Source organism: Macrosteles quadrilineatus, unplaced genomic scaffold (genome assembly GCF_028750875.1).
Source record: "Macrosteles quadrilineatus isolate MER2022 unplaced genomic scaffold, UCM_ALF_1.0 Scaffold_8__2_contigs__length_117827958, whole genome shotgun sequence".
In the NCBI taxonomy this organism is placed as follows: domain Eukaryota; kingdom Metazoa; phylum Arthropoda; class Insecta; order Hemiptera; family Cicadellidae; genus Macrosteles; species Macrosteles quadrilineatus.
The window spans coordinates 74,763,159-74,780,116 of NW_026542601.1; the positions used below are offsets into that span (position 1 = coordinate 74,763,159).

Sequence of the window (16,958 nt, forward strand, 5' to 3'; positions counted from 1 at the left end):
CCTGTTCCTCTCATTACTCCCATCATTCTCCCTCTCTCTCTCTCATTGTAGTTACCTTGACCTGATAACTACCAACTAATGACGGTCGCCAACTTTTTGTCCCCATTGTTCTTGTCTGTCATTCGTTCCTAATTGCCTGGAGTTAATTCATTCATTCAACTTGTGAAAACATAGGTGTGAATCTGTAATAACAAATGTTTGTCTAGAGGCCGTGTGCTTTTTTTTACACATGTCAATTTGTCCTGTTGTTCTTTATTCTATGTTTGTCTGGATGTCGTTTGCTTAGTTTTTACACGTATGTAATTTTTTCTGTTGTTCTTTGTTTTATCTGTATTAGCAAATGTTTGTCTTTATTATCTGTAGACACTAGTAGACATCTATGTGGGGATGGTGTCTTGTAAAAGAGTGCGAAATAAAATGTAAATTGGGTGAATGGATTTGACTCTGTCTTCTGGGGAGAATTCCCAATAACTTAAATCAATATGAACCTAATTAAAAATAAATAATATACTTTAAAGGCTGCAAATACATGTGTTCGTGATGTTATAAGTCATTGAATGTCCAGAGAGGTAGTGATCTGTTATAAATCGTCCCCACACACCATTTATTCTTCCTGGTAGGTTGGAATATACAGTCTTCACACTCATATACAGTAATGTGTAAAGAATAAGTTCCACTCTAAAGGCCAACTGGAAATGCATGCCATCTGTCGGTCGCTTGCAGTGAATACTAATGGGACTTGCTGTAGAACCAGTTGTCAAGGTAATTCCAAGGTCAACCGTTCCAATTCCTTCTACCAAAACAGGTAATCATCTAACCACATGAAGATGACCTTGTGTGAAGGTTAGGTGAAGATTAGTCCAAAATGCTTGCGATTCCCTCAATGTTTGGGGTTTTAATTTACATTGGTCTTTTGACCGAACGTCTTTTCTAATTCCGTATAGCAAATAATTATTACACACGAAGATGGCCTTGTGTCAAGTTTAGGCGAATGTTTAGTCCAAAATGCTTTTCACAACATTTTGTTACTTTGGACTATTAACAGTCTAGCTAAGTTAGCCTACTTTAAAAACTTTGGATATCTAAACAACTTAAAAGATGAGGATTTTCTTTAAAGTCATCGTCTCTAAAATTAAGACACAATGTCATAATTCTACCAAAAGTATGCTTTAGTGTCACTAAAAGCTTTACTGATATGAGGTGAGGGAATTTCAACAGAACAACTGACAAACGTTTCGAAGTACACCATCCCAATGACTTTTTAACCACAGTGACATCATTTAGCCTATCTTTAAGGATGAATAGTATATTTTTCCAACAGTTTCACACAGTTAAATCTTAGGTACCAAGGGATAAATCAATAAATAGATTACTTGGTAAAAATATATGCAAATAAGCGTATATGATAATAATTTAACTTCTTTCTAGTTATGCCTTCTACTGTTATAAAATTATTACTTACAATATCTCTATATCTCTTTCCCAAAAACGGTTTGAACATGTTGAAGATCATGTCAAACACCCAGGATTCATTGACGATGTGGATTGTGTGGACCTTCATCGGGAAACTGGTCTGAAAATAGTATACAAGATGTTAAACAATATATAGTATATACTTTACAGTTTCACGATCACTATAGTAAAATATTGTAGAACAAATTATGGAAAGCCTATGCATAATTGGGAGGAGGGCACTAATAGTTGAAGATGGAAAGCAAGACCCGGTTGTTAAGAGGTGTCAAAGTAGAGGTAACAAACAGATTTAGATAGTGAGAGACAGTAAAGACCATACTCTGAGAGGAGTCTGGAATTAAAGTCATTCTCAGTAAAAAATATACTAGTAATGTTGTACTTTGTACTTATTTTTTTAATTCTGGTTTACGGACTTTCATTCCGCTAAATGTTTAGACTACAGTAGGTTTTGGGATGTGAGGAACTTCCTCCCGTTTTCAATTGGCTGTTACTTATACTTTACTTCACTTGGGGTGTTTAAGAGATTCTTTCAACGATGTTTTGGCTTTTATACCCTTTCTGACAATGCACTCACAAATCAATTTTATTCTACCCTTATGCATTCTTTGATGGCCCAATACATCGTCAACGTCATCGGAACTTAAGCTCAGATAACACCAAAACATTTTTCAATGATAGTTTTATCTGTAACTCACCACCATGATCTCCAGGACCTTCTGCACGATGGCTGGAGTGATCTGCCAGTAGTGGGCCATGGTGAGGCCCTCCAGATCCCATATGACTCTGCCTCCTAAGACCTGAGCGCGGGGCTCCAGGATTCCCAGCTCCAGGATGGCCAGGGTAGCCTTGAACAGCTCATCCGCCGCGTACTCGCTGGGGTTCCATTTACCTGGAAGAACGACCACTATGGTTAAACTCACAATAGATTTGTCGTTGTTTTTAAGAGTATGAGTCATTTTAAGGTTCTTTTCTGATCGATCAAGTTTCCAAAACTACATTAGGGCCTATGTATTATCTCGAGGTATAGTAACTGTTTTCAAAGCAATTGTCCTGGGTGAGATGGTTCATGGGCATTATTGGTCAAACAATCTAGATTTTTTTCGTTTCAAGACACCAGTCTAGGAATGGTTTTTCACATTACTTCAGGCTAGACATAAGGGTTGCTGCATTATAACTTGGATAAAATTGATTGGTGATTTGGTGGTATTTGAACCAGGGACCTTAGGGAACGTGGTCCCCGCACTAGACCAGCTTGCTCCCTACACTATCTAGATTACTCTTATTACTATATTCTAAATACTAGTTCTAGTTCTTCTAAACTCACGACTAGGATGATAATCTATATATAGTACATTTCTGACACAACACTTCTTATTCTACTGGAAAGAGCAATAATTTTCGTATTAGTCTAGAGCAAGGATGCAGTAGGATGTATTTCTAATCATACTATGTAATAGCATAGCCTATCGTTTTAGTTTTACATTCTTCAGCGCCAAAGTGATTCTAAACACGTTTCTTCAACTTCTAAACAATTCTGCTCTTGTTTTCTCCAACCAAATCGGAACAGGTAATTTCATAAATCAGCAGTGACTTTTCTCACAAATCTCAGACAATTCTTCACATACGTACAATTATAACTTTATGTCTCTCTTTAACTTAGTCACAATGGCTGACGTCACAATGGACTTTTTCCTCACCCAGCTTGTATATGAGGATCCTCCTGCCGGTCTGTTCCCTGTAAGGCATGACACTGACGGCGTCCGCCTCTCCAATGAACGACAGGTCCAAGGGGTTGACGTTGTAGTATTCCGGGTTGTTCTCTCGGAATGTGTAGTAGTTTACAAGCTGCAACATGCCATAGGTTGGAAAGAACCAGGAATAAACTGCAGTGAAGTTGTGTCCAAAGATTTATTAATGTTTTGGTTATAAAATGGCCCAACTTTTTGGTTAAAATTCAAAAAGCAATGAGGAAATAAGAACCTAAAAATACAGATCGACTACCCGTCTCAATTTTAAAGACTCCATATCTATCAAGCTATTTGTTTGGGTAGCATAGCAGCGCCCACAGTAAATTTTTCACCGTCTTTTCCAGAAGTTGCTAATGTCTACTGAAAAGGATTTATTTTCCGTAAAAATTACTCAAGAGTCCTGGATAAAAATTTAAAATTACTCAAGTCTCCTGGATAAACAAATAACCCTGCGTAGCATCTTCTAACTCATTTCATAAAGTATAAGCAACCAAGTAACATAATAATTCACTTCTTTACAACCTAATTTAAACTACCTCTGAGTTTGATTCCAATAATTACTCAAACTTCATAGATGAACCTATCTATCCAATTGCATAAATCAAAACTGCAATCAGACTGAATTGATCACAAAGTAATTTGTTTGATGGCGTACTAGTGGACGTACTCCGTATTCTGTTCAGGGCTGTCATAGATAAACGTACTCCCTTAGTTCCCTTTTTTGGCTAGTCTATGGTTCAGGCTACGAAAATGTATTCAAATAAAAGAGATTAGTAGGGCTACTATACTAATTTTCAAATTAAATTTGTGTGACTTCACGTATGTTTGCTCTTGCATATCTTTTGTAAAACGTTTTAGTTCGACGGTTGTGATTGGGTGACTCAGAAACACGATTGCATGCAAACATCGGTTAGGTAAGAGTTAACATTGTACTGTACACCGGTTATTACATGTCTACTCAACCGAAGCATCTTATCATTTTTATCATCTGACAGATATTCTTGTGTTTTACCCATCTCAGGTCAATATCCTAGCAAGGTCATCACGTGACCAGCAGTGTGTGACGTCATGTGAGGTGTGGTGAAAGTGACTATCCTACACGTTCATTGCAGGACACCAGACTCCAGACTGTCTAGGTGTAAATTCTGCGTTCTGGAGAAAGATTCGCAGCACAGGTTGGATTCAAGTTGCAGAAAAACTGTTTTAGTTTAGTTATCTATATTTTCATAACCATGTGGCATGCAAACAATTGTGATTGGAATATAGATTTTTGCTACATTAATACCATACGATCCAGTTAGCTGCGTAGATGACAAAAATTATAGTCCCTATTTGGGGTTTGTGTAAGATTTTGAATAAAAATACTCAATGTTTCTCACCAGTTTGCATAGGTGCTCTGCTATATATATATATTAAAGTTAAAAAAGCGTATTAAACATCGGAATTCAATCACACAACACATTTAGCTCAATGTTTTTTTTTATTTTCAGAGAAATTAAGGACCATATCCGTTATCGGCATTGTTTCTGAGTAGAAATAAGAAGATACTCTGAATATTTGAACAAAACTTTCTGCACAGGAACCTCTTGTGTTTCCGTCAAATGCATAATAATCTTTAAGTGATTAATCTACTTGATTAATCTATAATAATATATAAGTGATTACAAAACTAAGGAATCGAATAAACTACAGTTGTTGGAGTATGTAGAGAATCTATTTCCTTTTCAATGGTGTAAGTTCTATACTCGCATTAGATGCATAGCTAGAAACATTGGCCTGCTTTTCAACGTCGAAAGAAAGCATTCAGTATTGTTTTCAGTCGGTAACAGTGTTTAGCTATTCATACTCTAATAAGCACACGAACAAGTCATGCCTTGAATCCAGACTGACAAAAATAAAGTTCACGTTTCACTATTCACACACGAATCAAATCCGTGACAAGGAAATTAAGCAATCGCTTGCGCCAAAGGACTTTGCATCCGAAAGATGACTGATGAGGACACGCTTCCTGACTGGTTCTTATGCAAATGAAGCTCAATGTAACGCCAAGACACGAGAAGATCACAGTCCGTGGAGACGTGCTTTCGCTAAACACACGCAAGTCAAATAGTAGGCTACTGTATTAGAGTATGGATTCTCCACGAGTAAAAAACTTGCTAAAAATCGAGAACTTCTGAAACTATGTGTAACTTGTAAAAAGATCTCTTATTTCATGGTTCCATTATCTCCTGAAATTTTAACTAACAGCCGGCAAACCATTTTCCCACAAACCAAAACAAACATATACACATATCCTTATAATTTCCTCTGCATTTGTTTGGTGGTTGGTGATAAACCATCATTGCTGTTCCAAGGCCAGTTTTATGGGTATCTTACAGGGTAAAATATAAGAGTAGACTAAATATTAGGCCCAAATATCTTCTGTACCTTTCGTTAGAAGCATTCTTATAATAATAGCATATTTCGTATCTAGGGCCGAAAATGAGGTTTTGCCGGCTCGAGGCAGTTCCTAAGTTCCAGACGAAGTCGATAACTTAAAACGAGATCTGTAAAGCCATTTCGGTACGTGGTACGAACGCTATTTTCACCACGCTTCACCCTATTACCACTATTCACCACAATAATAATGCACACTGATAGTCAACACAAGTACAACACTTTAAGGTTATGTGAAGAAATAATTTGAGGTATCAGCAAAAATAATAATAAACGGTTGCTAGGCAGTGATGACAATAAAACAATTATATTGCAATGCTATGGATACTGATTGTGTATTTATGCATTAATGTTTTAAGAAAGTAAGCGGGCAGCTGATTTTCGGCCCTTGGGGTGTAAAAACCTGCTCGGTCCACAAATGACGATGACAGCTGGCATAGACAAAAACATCGTAGTGGTGAAAATGTTACTTACAACCATATCCCATGAGTACACAGATTGTGCCAATAGCATTTGCAGAATTGAAAGAGAAATCGTAGAAACTCTATTGATATTTTTATGACAGTCATCAGGTGTCCAATTCCATTCGGCATCTCGTGAATCGTAAAACATAATGTGCGGTTTGTACGAAGATTGCTACGTCTTGTTTTTGGTACGGAACTCTTTTTGTAATTCCATCTTGAATAAAATTAAAACTTAGTTCAACAAACTCTAAATCCAGTTAATTTAATTACTTTTAACGAATATTATGACTATGGTAAAGGAATAGGTGATAGTATTAGTAGGAATAATATGGTGGCTATAGGCTTAAAGACTTTCGGTTTGAAATCATCTATCGAATCTACGTTGGATCCCAGTGATAAAACATATAGTACTGAATGAGTAAATGCTCAAATAAAATTATGTATACTTTTTAAGGCTACAATAACACTAAACAACGATTTCTACGGTTAAATAAAAATTTTTGCTGAGTTACATGTGAGAAATCCTTGACATATATAACTCATTCTCTCTTGTACATGCTTGTACCTAATCTATTGGCAATTTCAGGCACTAAATTATAATTAAACCAAATTTATCTTCACTTTACATTAAAACCAGATTGGTAAATTTGACGTTAATGCAAATTATACGTTACTATGATGTTAAACACACTTAGTATATTGTGATGTATAAGAAGAACATTTTGCACATATTTAAAAGATGGAAAACTTTTCTTACCAGTCTGTAAGCAGCGTCAACTTTGAAGTTTCTTGCTCGAAGGAACAATATGAGATAGTCGTCATCCATACGAATCGGCATCACATCTCCACGTTCTGCAACAAAATCAACATTTATTTACCAAACACAACAAACACAAGTCAGTTATGTGTTCGGACTGCTTTCCTCCAAAGAGAACCACTTGCGTAATATCACTAAAAACACTTGGGGGTAACATTATTAGGAGAAATTCTGTATTTAGGATATATCTGCAAATATGATTTGTTAAAATTACTTCCTCCGTAAAATGCATCACCCCTGTAGCAACGTCTAGTAAACCATTTTACGTTAAATAATAAGTACTACACCACGCTTATTATGATGTATTTTATTACGTATACAATCATACATTTTATTAATTTTCTTAACAAGAAGATATTGTTTTGGATGGTAATAAGATAAAAAGTTGACTTATCATTTGAAAAACATAACAAACACTTGTAGGCTCACTACAAAATAAACAAAGGAACTTCTTTCCGTACTTTTAAATGTTTAAGAACGATTACACGAATTTAAACTACCATCAGCCTAGTTAATAGCATTTCCGGACCTTTTCCGTTAATTCACTACCACTAGCAGAATGTGGTTAGGTTAGGTTAGGTTAGGTTTTCCTAACTCTATACTAACCTAACCAAAGTTCAATTCACTACCACTTCTATTGCCAATAATCTATTGCTCTTTTTAGAGCTACTAGTGGTAGTGAATTAACGGAAAAGGTTCGCATTTCCTCATCCGTTTCCTCATTTTCCTTTGGAAATATCTAACACGACAAATTATCCCAGGTAATTGTTGGATCTGTCACGAAGTGAAATCAGGAAACCGAGGGACCGTGATCGGTGATAGCTTACTGGGACGGCGAAGAAGGTGATTATTATTTCAGAGCTTGAGAAGTGGCAAAACAAGAGATAAGAAGGAAACACCAATAACAGGAGGAAGAGGAAAGAAGGATGGAAGGAATAAATGGAAAAGTGAAGAATAGTTTGTTATCGTGTAGTTTTTCATACATTTTTGGATTGATTTATTTTGCATGCTATAAACGTTTGCTATCATGGCTTAAAATATTATTGTTTTTATCGTCAAAATTATTGAAATGTTTATTGTTTAGGGAACAGTCCAAACCCTTATGGTGTTAACTATCTGACGTTGACTTTTAACAAATTTCCCTTTAAGAAAGAAGCTATTACCGTAGGGAGCACGGAAAGACCTACACCCAGGACCGATATACTTTATCACTTTGATATACTGCAATCCGATTTTGATTAAATTAGGTATGGATGTGAAAGGACGTATACACTTGATTGAGTTCGCAAACCAGCAGTGTCAGGTCATACGAACTGGGTGTAATGTAGTTATGAAATTTTGCAAAAATTGGTTTCCAAATTGTTATTTTTAAATGTGGATATGCTTATTTATCAATGCAACCAAATAATTTAGAACTTAAACGCGGATAATTTTGTATTTTTTTAAGCGTTGTTAGAATTTGGTTATACGGAGAAGATAAAGAAAAAAATACTGTACATTAAGTTTCCATGTCATTTTTATGGATAAAAAGTAAACGGTTGTTGTTTGCTTGTTTGTGGATAATTTTATGACCAGGACACAAATGTGCAAGTTCTTGTTAAAAATATACCGTTATTTCTTCCCACCTTCACATCCTAGAACACCAGGTTCTAGCCCGTAACTGTTTTATACATCACTTCAGGCTAGTCCTAGTGGGGATTAGAATTCGATACCTCAAGCTTCGAAGCCCAAGCTCTACTACTTACTCTCGTAATAACATACTGTTCAATGATGATCGAAAAACCTTATCACGTATACACTTGACATACAAAGTCCTGTAGTTTGAAGGCTACATAGCAAACATTCTATCTTTAAGATTCCAATGCTAGTGCGACAGCGTTCTTGGTTTGATCGTCATTTGAACAAATGCTGTGATTTTTCTTCACGCTATAAAATACGATTGACAAGTAAACGATTACAATCATTGAATACCTCGACTTGTTCCCGTCCTACTTCTTGTCATTTTCTTTGAATTCCTAGTACCTCAAGCAGGTGTTTTGTTCAACATTCCTTGAAAACTGTCTAAGTGGCCATGTCCGCGGTTGAGTGGAAAGCTAGTTAAAGTAAAACTATGAAACTGACGTTTCTTCACCACAAATCTCGACTTGAACCTACCGTGGCCAATTTACTCACTTTTGTTGGTAAAACTTTCAGGCACGTAAAACAACCCGACCATAAAACAACCGTTTTACCGTTGTGACCAAATAGGAGATATTTATTGCAGGTACGTATTTACGCGAACAAAGAAATTTTAAGGAAACTTCATGACTGCACGGACACAAAACGAGAGTGCTGTTTGCGTTTGTGGATTTTGTTTGAAAATACGATGAATTAACAAATACATAGGTTCTGTGTGCCAAATCAAATTTTTATTTGAAAGTACATAATTTCAAATTTCAGAAGCTTACACGAGGCAAACTCCCCCAAAGTTTTGTGGATTTTTTTAGAAAGTGAAAGGAATTAACAGCTACATAGGCTTTGTGTGCCAAATCAAATTTTTATTTGAAAGTACATAATTTCAAATTACATAAGCTTACATGATTCTTATCGAGGCAAACTCCTCACCAAGTTTTTTATATAGTAAACGTTGTTGACTGATTGGTAGTTCCAAAAATGAATGGTTTAGTTACAAGAATTGGTTTAACAAAAATGATATTTTTCCAACAATATCTAAACAAATGGTGTAGTAATCTCGGTTTGTGTACTGATCTACTAACGTTCTTTCTCATCTAAAGATGGACAAGATTCCGATACCGTAACATTGTGAAGATTCTGCCATTTACCTATTTTGATGGAAAATGTCCGAAGTGATCGTTTATAAGCAGAATCACTATGTTAACCAAGTCGTAATACCAAATACCCCCGCCACAGCAAACCTGCAGACTAAGCGAATTTCCATTTTCCTGATTAGATTTACGCTAAAATGTCTCCTTAAAAATATCACATTTAATCCCCATTTAAATAGCTTTAATATAACAAGTACTTAGGTTTGCTGCAACAGGGAGGGTAAAAAATGTTTTTTTACATAAAACATCATGCACTACATAATATCTATCAGGCTTTTACTGTTGCTTTCGTAACGTATCCACTGATGATCAACTAAATAACCTAATCCCCTTCTCGCGTTTTTTAACTTTCCAATGCAATCCCATACATCAAAGGCATCCAAAAAATAAAACGGTTCATCGTATAAGTACTGTAGTTGAAAACACAGTAATTGAGTCAAAAAACTAAACTAAACCGAATAGTTAGTAAAATAGTACACATTACATATCACAACCTAATTCCCCACTATGACTCTAATATGAGTTTTCAGTCAACTATAGATGGTATTGCGCAGTTGAGGAAATGCCACAGTTCTCACCTGCAACTCCCTAGTCCTTCATTAACTGTGGCAGGATATAAGCGGTGACAAGCGACATAAAGTTATCCTGTGGACGGTGAACGCTGTCATTTAGACACATTAGGGAAGTCATTACAGGTGACTGTAGGAGCACGACTTCAGTCAGCTGATATTAGCCGTTTAGTGCAGTAACTATTTCAGTAGGTTATTATTTTACGAAGATTGACCCATCGATTTACGCGATTTTTAAATGACTTGAAAATAGAGAGGGATATTGGAAGAAACACGTCTAGAGACTGTAGAAAAAGGATTTGAAGTCATAAATATGTATTTGTGGTTTACGTGCCTTGGTCGTCTTCGGTGTCAGAAGTAAAAGTTGCGGATATTTAATAATATATTTCCTACCTAGGGCCGAAAATGAGGTTTTGCCGGCTCGAGATAGTTCAAATCGATCGAGAGCTGCAAAACCATTTCGATCCGAGGTACGAACGCTATTTTTCACCACACTATACCCTATTATTCGCCGCAATAATAATGTACACTAACAGTCAACACAACTACAACTTTAAGGTTATGTGAAGAAACTATTTGAAGAATCACCAAAAATAATAATAAACAGTTGCTAGGCAGCGGTGACAATAAAAAATTCTAACGTAATGCTATGGATACTTATTGTGTCTTGAATATGTATTCATGTTTTAAGAAAGTAAGCGGGCAGCTGATTTTGCGGCCCTAGGAATGTAAAAACCTGCTCGGTCCCCAAATAACGAAGACAGCTGGCATGGCGAGCAAAACGTAACTTTCAGCCACCAATTCGTATCTAAACAGCTATCAACATCATAGTGTGGTGAAAAAACATTTGAGTCATAAGCACAACCAGGCAAACTTATGCTATTCCTAGGATTGGAGACGAATGAGGTACGTACAATTACAATAGACCACTTATGCTTCACACTATCCTGTGAAAAAATCCACAAAAATGTATAATATGTGTTTTCTGTTACTAAACTCTATAAACTGCCTAATTTTCTAACCCTCACGCATAACTCTTAAAGCGACGACAAATAAAGAAGCTGAAATTGTTCCTTAATTATAACTATTATGGCATGCTATAAAAGTAAAGAGGTTCCTAAAATCTTCCCAATCATGTATATTTTTATTTAACGGTAATCATATACAACCTAGAGGATTAATAGCTTTTCTCAATTCTCAATGTTTCGTCAGATAATTGGAGGTATTGTTTGAGCATTTTTTTATGTGCAAATATTCTGGTTCTACTTCAACTCAATGAATTTCTTTAAAAAATTTTCATTTTGTTACTTGCCTTATTTTATCCTAATCTTACTGTAATTAACATGAATCTCTACCAAGAATGTTTTCCCAGACCAGCGAATTTGTCTCGATGAGGTACACTAAGTTATTACTGATAATTCTAACGAGTAACAAAATGTTGAATATGAACAGCTGCATTCTCCTATCAATTGCCCTTTTTTACAAGACTGTACATAGGTCGTGCATTTCATACTTACCATAGATCATGTCTGAAAGCTCCTGCACCGTCCTGACCCTAGTCTCTGGAGTCTCCCCAAGGACCGTCCTCGCGTACTCCTGGGCATCCTCTGGGAGAGTGTCCAGGTCCAGGTCAGCCTCCACGTCACCCACTTCGTCCTCCCTCACCGACGTGGGCATCCTACCTGGAACATGAGGAGAACATGAGGATGTGACAGAGAATTTATTGAGTTGAGGAGAACATGAGAGAGTAGCGGGTGCAACTGCTCCTAAATCGAAGTGTAACAAAAATGATAAGGTAGATGATATTGCCAAGAACTAGGTTACATAAAAATTACAGAGTGCACGAATGTCCTGGCAGAAGACTACTTGCAATCTTTAAAGAGATTGTTTAAACCTAAGATGTTGTGTGAAAACTTTGAAGTGTTGAATAGAATCTCCATAAAACACATACAGAGAATATCTTAAAATACTCAAGATCTGTAAGATAAGTAGAAAAGATTGTCTTTAACATACAGGGTGAATTTTAAATGAGTTCCCCCCTACTTTTTTCTACATTTCGATTTCATCTCCGGACCACGTCAGATCATTGTTGAGAAGTAAGTACTTCATTTTGACTGGGTATAAATTTTTGGCCGCCATCTTGGATCCGCCATATTGGATACAAAGTTTTTTTTTCAAATGTAAAGGTAGGGTTGTGACCCATTATTTCAAACTAGAATTGTACGCTGATTACAATGCCGCAATTAGTTTTTAAAAAGCTTGATCCGTTCTAAAGGTATGAGGACTTTTTATAACTTTATTTTTAGCGCATTTTAACAGTGTGCATTTACAAACTAAGACCATAATCTCAAAATAGTGCTAGATAAAGATAAGTATACACTACCATTCATTGTCGACATATTTTTACTTGGTTATGATGGATGTAGTTTTTTCAGCCGCCATCTTGGATCCGCCATTTTGAAATGTGATAAATTAATTTAAATATGAAGGTGGTGTTGTGACCCATCATTTTGAGCTACTTTTTTATGCTGAACTCAATGCCGCAATCCGTTTATCATTTGCATCTTTGGATTTTGAAATATTGAAATTTTAAATAAGAGTATTTTAATATTTCATCAAGAAAGCTTGATATCCAAAAACGGATTGCGGCATTGAGTCCAGTATAAAAGAGTAGTTCAAAATGATGGGTCACAACACCACCTTCATATTTAAATTAATTGATCACATTTCAAAATGGCGGATCCAAGATGGCGGCTGAAAAAACTACATCCGTCATAACCAAGTGAAAATATGTCGACAATGAATGGTGGTGTATACTTATCTTTATCTAGCACTATTTTGAGATTATGGTCTTAGTTTTTTAATGCACAATGTTAAAATTGGCTAAAAATAAAGTTATAAAAAGTCATCATAACTTTAGAACGGATCAAGATTTTTTAAACTAATTACGGCATTGTAGTCAGCGTAAAATTCTAGTTTGAAATAATGGGTCACAACCCTACCTTTAGATTTGAAAAAAAACCATTGTATCCAATATGGCAGATCCAAGATGGCGGCCAAAAATGTATACCCAGTCAAAATAAAGTACTTACTACTCAACAATGATCTGACGTGGTCCGGAGATGATATCTTAAGAAATATAGAAAAAAGTAGGGGGAGGACTCATTTAAAATTCACCCTGTATAAGGTACAGCATAATACAGAGATGGCACAGAAAATGAGTAAAGCATGTTCTGGAAACTTAGAAAATATACTTAAGATCAAGAAAGCAACCTTAATACTAGTACATTGTTACAAAATCAGTTTATTGAGGTGCTGTGTTGAAAACCTATTACATAAGGTATACTACAAAAATGCAAAATAACGTAAATGTGTTCCAAGGGTATCTTGGTATAATGATTTAAGGGTTTTTGCATTTTTGTCTGCACAATAGTAGGTGTTCATTTTTTAAGCTATAAATAATGTAACGGATTCACCGCATAAAAGGACCCAAAGAAACGGATCGATTCGTCGGGGTGAAATAGTATGCACAAGGTACAACGGGTACAACCAACAATGCTTAGCATCATACAAAAGCTGGGCTGCTGATTGGTTTTAGTGCTTGCCTGACAATCAAAAGTTTGCTGGTTCCATCCTGGACAATACAGACACTTATTCATGTTTTGAATTTTCTGTCCTTGAACATTGGGCCCAAATGAAAGTAAATAAATAAATATAAATAGTTCATGCTATAGACACAGCTTTTCGTCAGAAAAGCTACACATATCTTTTCAACCCCTTATACACTCATCCTTCACTTATATTTGGGGTAATATATATCTAGTTGAGTCCCATCTCGATTGAGAATGATGACGATATTTAACAGTCGACCAGAATATGTCTCTGTAATTCTGTAATCATGTAATAAGGCAAGACAAGAATGAAAATGAAAATGTATGTATTTGTTCAACTTAATAATGTTTTTGCCTAACATATTCAACCTACACACGCGGTATCTATGATCAGAAGCTGTGTTGTCTGATGTAATCGCATTTCACGCCCCTACGTGATCCGTTGTTGAGCTGTTGCAACCGTGAAATGCAACCGTGAAACGCGCTGCGACAGCCGCTTGCAACGAAGCAACCTCACAATGGGGTTACGATACCACGGCGGAGTCAGTTATGATGTTTGCTTGAGACAAGTAAACATTGGCTGACTGACAAAGTATACACTTCTGTGAATCAGCATCAAATGTTGGTGATAGCATTTTGTGACCTAAGCAAATAATGAGTAGGCATTTTTTTAATTATTTAAACCATGTAAATTATAAATTATTTTTGAGGGGTCGTCACGTAGGTGCGTATTTTTACCAAAATATGAGTGAAGGATGAGTGTAGAAAGTTGTGAGGTGATCTATGTAGCTTTATACTGACTAAGATCAGCTGGTTCATCAGATTTTTAAAGCCCAATGTTCATGAACAGCTGGGTTCGGTTTCAAATCGTCAAAAAGCTACCTTACTGACTTTTCTCAGGATTAAACCGGTGACCTTTTGAATGTTAGTCGAGCACTATTAACACCAGTCAGTCAATACTACAAAACTGTTAGGGAATTGGCTGAAGTCTCGACATTTTTGTTGAAAGTTAAAACCTGCTAAACTAACTGAAGATGGACTCAATATAGTCTTGACCTGACAAGTGTCTCCATTTTAAAGAGTTTTTATAGAACATTTACGTAATATGTATGGAATATGTGAGAAACTGTACATAAAACGAACGATGGGTGAAAGTAGGAAACATGTTTTATATACCTGAAATGTAAATGAATCTCTTCTCCAAAGATTCTGAAGATCGGAAAACCATGGGATGAATTACATAGTAAACTTCCGCAAGGTTAGAACCTATCATTTAATCGAAATTTACAGAGTTTCCATGGGGGGACAGATTTAACGTAAGTACTCACTGAATACTAGGCTTGGATCGAACTTTAATTCCATTAATCTAACATTAATGTAATAAAACTCGATAATGTAACAAACAATCTTTAGTTTGCAGTTTTGTTACAAAGATGAAGGAGTTGAAAGGAAATGGTTGAATGGAGTTGAAACCGCGATGCAAACTTGCTACATAAAATCGCTTAAGGTAACTAAGGTTAAGTAGTTAATAACCCATCACATAATCAGTTAATCCAATGTCTACCATTAAACTGAATTTTTTTATAAGTCTCTACGTAAAATCTAGCAAGAATTTAGGCAAGTCTTGAAGAAGAGTATAAAGAAAAATGAGAATGGTCGGAACTTGAACAGTTCTTCTTCTTCTAGAGTTTGACTTGTGCAGCATCCATAGATAGTTCAAGACACGATTAAATCTTCGCGTATTCTTACATGTGTTATCATGATTGTAATTAGACACTTGTCTATCCATCATCTTTACAAATGATACTTCTATAATCAGTCTGCGTGGTTAACAATAGTAATATACCTCGGATGAGAGGTCAAGCCATTGCACAACATGTCGATGATGTATTGTTGGTTACCACTTGCAGTAGTGAAGCTTAAAACTAATTGTACTTCATTTTTTCGCGATAAGACTTCTTCGGGTAAAAATATGTGTTAGTACACGAACCATAAAGAGATAAAGCTAAGGAGGATCTGAACTTTTGAGAAAACCATAATGCTGTGCCCCTATCAACTGCATACTTACATGAAAGGTCTTGATGTGAAACTTGTCCGAAAAATGTCAGTTTTTTTATAAACCCTCTCCTAAGGGCAGGAACTTCAATTAAAGGGTTTTACTTTAATACTTACTTTTAATACTTTTCAATGAAATGGCGACCACACAAAGTAGGTTGTATTCAATAACATTAAAATATTGAAGATACATCAGCTGCAATCATAATTGTTGAATTAATTGTCAGCTGTTTGCTTTGTTGTTTCATTTTAGTTTGTTTACTTCTGATTTACTTGTTTACTTCTGATCAACCAGCAGTTTGCATTGGAAAAGGCGGTGAAGAATCACCACCTTTTCTGCATTCTCTTCCATGCCGAGGCCCGGACCGAACCACTAGTAAAGTTTTAACTAAAGGTATTATAAATATTTGTTTACAAAATGAGTAGAATTTATAAATTTTATTTCACCAAATACAGTAGTTTATTTTCTGAAGTGAATAAAAAAACTCTTACAAGTTATGCTTAATTTTTTTTGTATCGTCCTTTAAATCCTTCCGGACCCTTTCTGAGGCTTGTTTGAGTTTACCATTCTCTCTAAGGTAATTTAATAATTTTAATCTTTTCGCTAGTAACTACTTGACGGGTTTCCTAATTTCGATAGGATCTGAGTAACGCAATACACTTCCCTAGTGAAAGGGAATTATTTCAGATCTTCGATAAAAACCTGGTGAATTTTCCTTATAATCATTAATAGGAAATGTCAGTAATAATTTCTGAACAATTAAATCGTCCTTCAACAATTTTCTTGTGAAATGTCGCTGGATTGTAAAATCAAGGTTCTATGTAATTGGGAAGAAAGCGAAATGTTTGATACGATTATCGTATGTCTGCGTTAGAAAAATACGACAAGAAAAGTTAATTACATCTATCTGTTACCTAGTTTTAATCATGAATTTGAAATAAAATGGGTTATACAAGCAG

At 35.7% G+C, this 16,958-nt stretch overlaps 1 protein-coding gene across 2 annotated transcripts in view; it reads right to left on the bottom strand.

Annotated features, from left to right (window-relative positions):
- Positions 1-16,958, bottom strand: part of LOC129001087 (alpha-tocopherol transfer protein-like) — a 43,049-nt gene that overhangs the window by 3,634 nt on the left and 22,457 nt on the right. For both annotated transcript variants that reach the window (XM_054428258.1, XM_054428259.1), the window contains exons 3-7: positions 11,850-12,014; positions 6,879-6,973; positions 3,171-3,318; positions 2,169-2,362; positions 1,463-1,573 (exon numbers count right to left, since the gene is read on the bottom strand). In XM_054428258.1, coding sequence (XP_054284233.1) covers positions 1,463-1,573; positions 2,169-2,362; positions 3,171-3,318; positions 6,879-6,973; positions 11,850-12,009 — 708 coding nt within the window. In that variant the 5' untranslated portion in view covers positions 12,010-12,014. The remainder of the gene's footprint in view (positions 1-1,462; positions 1,574-2,168; positions 2,363-3,170; positions 3,319-6,878; positions 6,974-11,849; positions 12,015-16,958) is intronic.